We start from the raw sequence: 11,296 nt of genomic DNA, 5'->3' as shown, positions 1-11,296 counted from the left end.
ATGCTACACGTGCACTCCCTTGTAGTCTAGGGCCGTCAGTACTTGCTACACTACATTGTAGTCGTGGGCCGTCAGTACTTGCTACACTACCTTGTAGTTGTGGGCCTTCAGAACTTGCTACACTACCTTGTAGTCGTGGGCTATCGGAACTTGCTACACTACACTGTAGTCGTGGGCCATCAGTACATGCTACACTACCTTGTAGTCTAGGGCCGTCAGTACTTGCTACACTACCTTGTAGTCGTGGGCCGTCAGAACTTGCTACACTACCTTGTAGTCGTGGGCCGTCAGTACTTGCCACAATACCCTGTAATTGTGGTCTACAACCACAAGTGGTTCGAACAACGTGAAGTCATACAACTTAATGTTACAAGTCTGTGCATTGTCTGCCTTGGTGTTAATCTTTCTACATAGTGCTGTAGGAAAAGCAAGAAATATCAACGTGAAAAACAATAAATATTACAAATATAAATGAATTTGTTCGTCTTTTTTGTTAATTATTAATAAGCTGTACCTGTAAAACTTCAGGATGGCACTATGTTTATCAATCTTGTCCTGTCAATTACATAGAAACACCTTCATATCACCCGCTCAAAGATGTTAGAAGGGTAGATCTGAACCAGCTTGCCCATTGACACCTTGTAGGATTTATCATCAGCATGTGTAGTTTGATTGATTTGAAGTGGGGAAGTAGGCACATACATATGGATCAGCCAGGGGCACTTAAGTTAGTCTTTGACTTAAGTTCTCATTATTTTAATGAAACTTCATAGATCTTGACTAGAGAGTGTGTTACTTCAAAGTTTCTTCCTCAAAGGTTAACGTTGCAGCAACAGGTAGATAAAGTAAAATCAATTGAATGCTTGTAAAAGGGCAACAAATTGGGCAGTTATTTATCGATTCTGCTTCGCTCCAAATGTCAAGGGCACAGTCATGGGTCAAATTATTTAAATTGTTCAATAACAAGCTCAATCTTAATTTCAAATAACGTTAATCACATCCACACCAATATTCTCCAAAGGCCATTGACACATTGATGGGCCAAAGCTCAAATTCCAATGCTCCAATATGAAGCTTGGTCTTGATGTCAGCTTCCATTATTTACACTTTTCACAACAAGAGACTTCACCAGCAGTCTTCTTAGGAGGCAAGGTTGTATCATCAGATGTTTGATTATAAACAATTCCACAGGACGGTGTCGATAACATTCCTATTACGTTTCAATGAAATACCTTCAGTAGCATCTTAGAAGTTTAATATGTAAAGGGATTCTCCAGATATGTTGTTCAAAAACTTTTAAAAATTGGTAAGTGTGACCTTTGACACTATAACCTTGATTATCGCTAAAATCTAGTAAAGTGTAGAACTTGTGCTGCCATACTATAGTTTAAATATAAAATCCGTTAGAGGTTTTAGAGATATGATACACAAGCACCTCAGAAATTGACTTAGTGTGACCTTTGATCCTTAGCCTAACCAATGGCTTTTAAATGTTAGCAGGTGTAGGACTCCCATGTTACCATACTATGGAGTAGAAAATCTGTATATCTGTTAGATATATGTACATGCAAGTCTTTTGATGGATGAAGGTAAACCTACATATGGAATTTGACAAAGATGTGTCCACTGAGAAAAAGCAATAACGATCTTAAACTGTCAAAATCCAGGATGGCAGCCTGCAGCCATCTTGCTCATCCAATCAGTCTCAAAATAATTTGGTTTGTTTGTGTTCTACGTCCTATTAACAGCTATGGTCATTTCAGGATGTTATTTAATACACTGCCTCACTTAGGGCTCGAACCTGCGATCTAGTGCTGGAGGCTAGTGGTAGCAGAATGTGGGAGGCCTAAACCACATGGCTACTGCGGCCCCAGTCTCAAAATAAACCTGCACGAAGTAAAGAACCAAGTGCAAAAAGATCCATCCATTGCTTCTGTAGAAATGGTAATAATAAAGTTGTTAAAGAATGGAATAGGATGAAGGACAAAGTGTACTTTGGACTGCCCACCATCTTCTGATTATTGATTCCGCTGCATCATCGGATGGTGGGCTAAAAAGCCTGCTAAGCCCTAATATTCAGACACTGTCCAATTCAACATACCTATGTGATCCCATATCTTATGAAAACTACCAAATTAATTCCTGTTGCTCCAACATCTCATGTAAGTTGATCAAATTATTGGCCCACATGCTTTAAGATTAGATAGGCTTGTTCACTAATGTAAACTTTAACAATATCACCATGCAGCGGTACATAATACGCCTGTTGAAAGAGCAGTTGTTTGTATCGGTAAAATATATGAAACGTTTGTAATTGCTGTTAAAGGAGAAATAATTCAAAATACCAGGTAGATCAATGAGTGCAATCAAACAATAATGAGTGCATGGAGTATTGCATTAATGAAATCAAGGGGAATAACTCCATTACTTATGGTAAGATAATTGTGATACTAAGGGCATAACCTCTGGTATCCGATCATAATTTACAGTTATCAAAACTCATCCAAGCTTTCGAGGTAATCAACCTTCCTATGAAGTTTCAAGTTGTTCAGTTAAAACTACTGGAGATATCGATCAGACACCGTCTTTCAGTAGTTATAGGGGAATAAAAATTTGGCACTACTGATTTAATAGAAATTTCAAAAAGTCTATTGCTTCAAGGTATTTACATGAACAAACTTAACCAAATGTGACAGAAGTATTCTTTTTATACACTTTCTGATTCTCATCCATATTCCAGACACATGGACAAGTTTAGATATAACATTATTATTAAACAGCTTTTTATACACTTTCTGATTTTCATCCATATTCCAGACACATGGACAAGTTTAGATATAACTTTATTATTAAACACAGCTTTTTATACACTTTCTGATTCTCATTTATATTCCGGACACATGGACAAGTTTAGATATAACTTGATTAGTAAACACAGCTTTTCATACCTATGATATAGTATTTACCGTGATGTGTTTTTACCCGTATGTTGTACCACCTTACTTGAGCTTACATACCGCCATCAATTTTGTCAGAACAGGTTAAACCAATCAGCCATGATATGTAGTTCAGTTTTACAAATATTTTTGCAAGCCTCGATAACATCACACAAACATCACAGAAATGTACTCGAGTGTTTTGGTTGTGGACTTTACAGCTGACTGAGACCAGGGGTCAGTTTTTAGATGCTGTCCTTAGATTTAAACCTGAATACTATTTACTAAGATACTATTTGTTATTTATTCATGTACAACATTCCTCCAAGCAGGACAGACTGTGGTGTTTTAGTGTGGTGTAACACACGAGACTACCACAGATAATGATGTGGATCTACAGTCTATATTACAGTCTAAACTGATATTACCTCAATCCTGATTTATGTTTGATGGTGAGACAATCTAAATGGACATATGCTTACAACCCATTTAGGTTTTACCATAGGACGATATACCTGCGAGATCGACTGTGACAAAGATGCTATTGACATAGTGTACCTTGCTTTGGCTCGAGCTCGGTCCACTTGTCCACCAGTGAAACAGAGTACCAGGACTACAGATTTGATAAACAGATATTCTTGCAAACGTGTGAGATAACACCGCTAAGCAGACAACATTTGAGGATTTATTTAAATGCTAGTAGAACTACTACCTGGTAAATACCGGTCATGAAGCTGACACTCTTGTTGGTACTTTCTAGTAGTAATGCTCATTTCTCCCATGTCACACTGACTGTTATACTACAGCTAGTTCAATATTTATGCTATGTCTGTTTAAGAACAAATCACTGTAAGCGTACTTATTTTAGCTGACACAAGTTTATTTTAGCTGACACAAGTTTATTTTAGCTGACACAAATTTATTTTAGCTGACACAAATTTAAGTGTTTTATCAAATTTTAACTGATTGGTGCATGGATGAATTGGCACTCTCTTAACACTACAGTAGGAAACTATAAACAAAAACTTAAACTAGCGCAATCATAGTGTCATACTTAGAGTGTGACAACTGACTCATTGACAAGTGCCGAAATTAGAATACTGCTAAAAAAAAATAAACTTTCAGTATTGTGTAAAAAACGTTGGGGTGTGAAAAGATCGGCATAAATAATTGTATTGTAAATTGATATATTTATTGTCAAGTGTAGGATATTTACGCATTTAAAGAAGCATACATTGATCATCTGTCATTTAACAGGGACAACATTTTGTACAGGCAAACTCGTGGTACAGCCAAAATCTCTTCTAACAGAAAGCGTTGGTACATCAGGGTTATACTGTACTTACAAATGTAACACCTAGAATCACATACACATCAATAATATCACATTCATCAATTGATGACAGTTTGTTGGAAAGCTATTCATATTACTCACTGATAGTTTCAAATTCTCTTAAGATTTCTCCTTTGATATATCAGATGACTGTGTGTCATTATTACTAGTTGCCTCCCCTTCTTTAAGATCCTTTACATTTGACATATGTTTGTCCCTTGACTCCTCTTTGCTACTCTTTATGTTGAGTTGTTTTTTTATTTCTGTCCAGTCATGTTCTTTAAGATCACCTTCATCACTATGAAACTGTTCGGGCTTGTCACTGTCTGGTTTTTTCCACTTTGGAGATACTTTTTCCTTAGCATCATCTACTAGATCTTTACCGGCCTCCTTATTAGCCTTGATATCACTGACCCAATTATCTACACCTTTATGGCCAACGTTTGATAGATCTTCAGCAAGAGTTGGATGTTTCTTCTGTAAGGTATCTGGGAATTTCATTTCCAGAGCTTTGAAATGTCTCAGTAACTGCTGCACTTGTAGTACATCTAATTTATATTCCTTTGCTATATTTTTGACAGCATTTGGATCTAACACAGGTGTTTCTTGAACCTTTGTGAGAATCTTCATGATATTTTTAAGAGACAATCTCCCCTCAGGCACATTCTGTGGATCCAGAAAACCCCTGTATCCTGATATTTTTGGTTCACTTGGTCGATTCCTTTCAGGCAGAGGACGTGATTTTATCTGGAAAAAAAAGGAGTATGCTTGCTATTAAGCTGGCAAGGACAGGTTAAGCTATGACAGTGTTATACCGGTAGTTAAATTACAACAGGACTATCTACAGAGTGTTCTATTGATGGTACATATCTTACCTGTATACAGTATACATAAAAATACCTGTATTTCTATCATTTCCATGTGCAAGATAAAAGTGTCCAGAGTAAGAAAGTGGTGTAAGAAATTTCTATCTTACACCCCGTTTCACATGTCAGATGTGATGTCACAATTTCTCAACAATGATGTGACGTCACGAATTTGGAAAAGTCTGATGCCACAATACGGAAAAGCTGACATGATGAAAATAAAAACTTTTACAATATATTGACCATGTAAGTTAGAAAGATGAGATTAATTTTCTATGCTTGCAAATATGGAGTATGCTAAATCTCGCTGACAGATTCGTTTTTGTCAAAAAAGCTCAGATTTTCATGGTTTCTGAGCTTATTCTGGTAGTTGAAATGAGAGAGAAATGCTCTTTCATGCCCACTGGTGTAGTAGGATAGTGAAATTCCACCCTCAGTATTTTCAAATTTCCCTATCCTTCATTCCTGGGCATGAAAGATTCTTATAATACATATCATACCTCTATATTCATTTTATCCTGCATCTTCATGCATATATACAGGTATTTCCATGCTCAAAGTTCAAGGGGGTTACGCTCACTTATGTTCTGTGCACCCCCAGGCCCTGGAATATATCATGACAAATCATAGGCTCGGTACACATGCAGCACCTGGTGGATGATACTAGCTTGACACTTTGATGAGCAACAAAAGAACTGCATGGCAGAGTAACCGGCTCTGAAGTCAGGTATCGTTCCACTGTAATCATCAAAGGACAGGTTTCAGCCTACGATTGGTCAGGTTTAATTTACCTGAAACCAATTAAAATGCTTACTGTGTGCCTTTGATTTTGTCATAAAACATATTCCAGGAGTGCGTAGAACACATGTGAGTGTAATCCCTAGAGTTTCAAGGATGAGGTTATCTCATGTATAAACCTCTATGTCATGTATATACATGAGTTTCCATTTCATATGAGATTTATGAAAGGAGTATAAGAATTTTTCAATTTAGTGAGCCTCTGGAGAGCTTTAATGAAAAATTCGTGACAAGTTTCATAAATTTCATATGAAATGAAGACGAGTGTAAGACCCTTTTTATCACATAATCAAGACTTGTGGCATTACCTGGTAATTAGACCAGTCGTGTAAAGTGACAATTTTCATGCAACATTGAAATGTAAAAAGACACCATTTTGACTCCAATGCGTAAGTCTATCATGTAATGTACTTGTCCTAGGCGTGATGTTACAATTGAAACAATAAAAACTTACAACTAATCCAAGGGCTGATAGGTCATATTACATGGGTTAATATGCAAACAAATATGACATGGGTATATTCACTAGATAACGCAGTACATTATGTGATAAATGTAAATATGACACCTGTGCATGCATGACATACCAGTAAACACATGACATACCAGTAAACACATGACATAATAGTAAACACATGACATACCAGTAAACATATGACATACCAGTAAACATATGAGTAAATATGACACCTGTGCATGCATGACATACCAGTAAACACAGGACATACCAGTTATACATGACATACCAGTAAACACATGACAAACATGAGATATACCAGTAAACACATGATATACCAGTAAACACATGGCATACCAGTAAACACATGACATTCCAGTAAACAGATGACATACCAGTAAACATATGACATACTAGTAATCATATAACATTCCAGTAAACATATGACATACCAATAAACATATGACATACCAGTAAACATATGAGTAAATATGACACCTGTGCATGCATGACATACCGGTAAACACATGACATACCAGTAAACACATGACATAATAGTAAACACATGCCATACCAGTAAACATATGACATACCAGTAAACACAGTACATTATGTGATAAATGTAAATATGACACCTGTGCATGCATGACATACCAGTAAACACAGGACATACCAGTTATACATGACATACCAGTAAGCGCATGACAAACATGAGATATTCCAGTAAACACATGAAATACCAGTAAACACATGACATTCCAGTAAACATATGACATACCAGTAAACATTTGACATTCCAGTAAACACATGACATACCAGTTATACATGACATACCAGTAAACACATGACATACCAGTTATACATGATATACCAGTAAACACATGACAAACATGAGATATACCAGTAAACACATGATATACCAGTAAACACATGACATACCAGTTATACATGATATACCAGTAAACACATGACAAACATGAGATACCAGTAAACACATGATATACCAGTAAACACATGACATACGAGTAAACACATGACAAACTAGAAATACATGACATACCAGTAAACACATGACATACGAGTAAACACATGACAAACTAGAAATACATGACATACCAGTAAACACGTGACATCCTAGAAATACAGTATTTGCCTGTAATACACAACATTCCTGTATATATGACATACCAGTAAACACATGACATACAAGTTATCATATGACATACCAGTAAACACATGACATACTAGAAATACAGTATTTGCCTGAAATACACAACATACCTGTATATATGACATACCAGTAAACACATGACATACAAGTTATCATATGACATACCAGTAAACACATGACATACAAGTTATCATATGACATACCAGTAAACACATGACATACAAGTTATCATATGACATACCAGTAAACACATGACATACAAGTTATACATGACATACCAGTTAATACATGACAAACATGATACACAACATACCTGTATATATGACATACCAGAAAACACATGACATACCAGTAAACACATGGCATACCAGTAAACACATGACATTCCAGAAAACATATGACATACCAGTAAACATATGAGTAAATATGACACCTGTGCATGCATGACATACCAGTAAACACAGGACATACCAGTTATACATGACATACCAGTAAGCGCATGACAAACATGAGATATTCCAGTAAACACATGAAATACCAGTAAACACATGACATTCCAGTAAACATATGACATACCAGTAAACATTTGACATTCCAGTAAACACATGACATACCAGTTATACATGCCATACCAGTAAACACATGACAAACATGAGATATACCAGTAAACACATGATATACCAGTTAACACATGACATACCATTAAACACATGACAAACTAGAAATACATGACATACCAGTAAACACATGACATACGAGTAAACACATGACAAACTAGAAATACATGACGTACCAGTAAACACATGACATACTAGAAATACAGTATTTGCCTGAAATACACAACATACCTGTATATATGACATACCAGAAAACACATGACATACCAGTAAACACATGGCATACCAGTAAACACATGACATTCCAGTAAACATATGACATACCAGTAAACATATGACATACTAGTAAACATATAACATACCAGTAAACATATGACATACCAATAAACATATGACATACCAGTAAACATGACATACTAGAAATACAGTATTTACCTGTAATACACAACATACCTGTATATATGACATACCAGTAAACACATGACATACAAGTTATACATGACATACCAGTTAACACATGACAAACATGACATACCAGTAAACATATGACATACCAGTAAACACATGACGTACTAGAAATACAGTATTTACCTGTAATACACAACATACCTGTTTATATGATATACCAGTAAACACATGACATACCAGTAAACACATGACATACCAGTAAACACATGACATACCAGTAAACACATGACACCAGTAAACACATGGCATACCAGTAAACATGACATACTAGAAATACAGTATTTACCTGTTATACACAACATACCTGTATATATGACATACCAGTAAACACATGACATACCAGTAAACACATGACAAAAATGAGATACCAGTAAACACATGATATAATAGTAAACACATGACATACCAGTAAACAAATGACATACTAGTAAACACATGACATACTAGTAAACACATCATTTATACATGACATGCCAGAAATACATGACTTACCTGTAATACATGACATGCCTATATAAACATGACACACAAATGATCTAACTCATTACTATGTACAGTGTAAATTACTGTAATTTATAGGAGATAAATGAATAAAGAATTTCTTCAAAGTTGTAGTTAATTCAGCATTTAGATTAGAATCTTTTGAAGCAGTATTTTCTTCATGTAAAGAAAACTACTTCTGCTCCATACTAGCAGTTGAAATCTGGACCTGCTTTGGAACTCCAGCATTACTAACCGCATAAGCAATCTTCATATGCTCCAAAACACTAACAGTAGAAATTAAAACCTGCCCAGGGTAAAATGTAGACGTGATCCACACCTGCAGTAATGAGTTACCTGTGGAAGGCTTCCTGTTGAGTCAATTCGTATCTGTTTCAGTCTTTCATGAAGATCTGAATCTTTTTTCTTTTGCTCATCAAATAGTTCTGGGTGGTCTGTAAGTAAATAATAACAGTATTTTTCAAGTTTATGAACATACATTCTGTAGATTGAAATTAAAGACAGTGGAACCCTGCAATTAACTTAAAACTTGAATGAGTCAATAACCCCAGTTAACTAAACACATGAGTCTGTTTACCCATCAAGATTAATATACATACAGGTGGGTCAATTACCTGTAGTAATAACCCCACATAGCCAAATATAGATGAGTCATTTACTGGTCTTCGCAAACTCTAACAGTAACAGATGATTACCTCTCCATACAGTGTTGCCCTAAAAGTATTTGTGATTTGTCAATATTTACTATTACATTTCATGGGATTTTACTTTTTTTCCATGGAATTTTCCTAAGGCCAATTATAACATCATTAAAACGAGATTACACATCCTCAAATACAATTACTGTATTGGTTCTAATTATAGCCCTGGCGACACATGACAAAACAAAAGTAGGAGGTGGGCCACTATTGCTACCAATGATAACAACATTATGAAATTAAGGGATGGGTGATTATTTGAGAGTCAGACAAAATGTGAAAATTGTAAAATCAAGCTCTTAAAGGCTTATATGAACAGTACAATGAACGATGGGCCTGAAGTTACGGATTAATTTTACACTATCCATATAAACTTATGAAACTAATTGACGGAATCACTATTTGTTGTATTTTGTTGATGTGTTTTAGAGCTTATGTGTATCAATCCATAAACTGTAAAAAAAAAGCTGGTGACAGTTTGCGTTAGTTTCTGCAGGTAGGGCGTAAGAATTGTACCTGCTGCCCCCATTGCATGATCGTAAGAGGCAACTAAATTTTGGATCCTATCTTTTCTCTTCTTACACAACAACTTTCTTCTTCCTAATGTCTCCCTTGACAATGCCTCACTTTTGGCCTTTAGTTGAATGTTCGCCCCTATGAGGAAGACTTTGGGTTCTGTCCCCTGGCCGACATGTACCAGAGTCTGTAAAAATGGTAGTTTCTACTTCTGCTTAACGTTCAGCAATTTAGAAGTGGGGCGCCTGGTTCGCCCGTTGTCAGTATAATGTTGGACCGGGTGTGGTGTCCTGCTGGGTGTCTTCGGCAGTATGTTTCAGTGAGGTAGCACTATAAAGTCGGCATCAGTTCTGCGCTGTTATAAGGAGACAAACGCAAACATATCGCAGCCTCCCAAAACACACACACACACACATACACTACACGCATGCATCTTGCACACAGGGGAGGTCTAATATCTAGGTTTTGTGGATGCGAACGGTCATCTTAATATCTTACCCTCCAGATATCTGTACCTGGAACAGTTATTAGATAGATCATCGATTGAAACTACAACAGGACAAGTTCAGTGTTGTGTTGATTGAAGGAATCTACATGCATGCTTCATAATAATGGGCTATTATTGAAACCAATACAGTAGCTGATTTTCAATCTGAAAACATTTTAAAAGTTTTCTATATATATGGGATGGTAATCAAGAAATTAAAACTTGTGGAGAATACAATTTCAATGTCGTTATTTAGTAAGACAATGAACAAATTGGTGCACCAAAATTAATTTCATCAGTTAATAACATATCACAGTCAATCAAAACGTTTCTTCTTCTTCTTAAGGGTGATGGGGCCGGGCTCCGTCAATGTGTTGACGATTATGCCCTCGGGTCCTATCACAGAGGCGTTCAAGGGTTATTAACAGTGATTAGTTTTAGGGGGGGG

General features: G+C 36.1%; 1 protein-coding gene across 1 annotated transcript in view; it reads right to left on the bottom strand.

The window, feature by feature from the left end:
• Positions 1-2,717: 2,717 nt before the first annotated feature.
• The window catches only part of LOC110463409 (NADH dehydrogenase [ubiquinone] 1 alpha subcomplex assembly factor 4-like), a 10,138-nt gene continuing 1,559 nt past the window's right edge, over positions 2,718-11,296 (bottom strand). The window contains exons 2-3 of the mRNA XM_021517987.1: positions 9,484-9,581; positions 2,718-5,016 (exon numbers count right to left, since the gene is read on the bottom strand). Coding sequence (XP_021373662.1) covers positions 4,390-5,016; positions 9,484-9,581 — 725 coding nt within the window. The 3' untranslated portion in view covers positions 2,718-4,389. The remainder of the gene's footprint in view (positions 5,017-9,483; positions 9,582-11,296) is intronic.

Source organism: Mizuhopecten yessoensis, unplaced genomic scaffold (assembly GCF_002113885.1).
Source record: "Mizuhopecten yessoensis strain PY_sf001 unplaced genomic scaffold, ASM211388v2 scaffold10901, whole genome shotgun sequence".
Lineage (NCBI taxonomy): Eukaryota > Metazoa > Mollusca > Bivalvia > Pectinida > Pectinidae > Mizuhopecten > Mizuhopecten yessoensis.
This window is presented reverse-complemented; position numbering and strand designations above follow the sequence as displayed.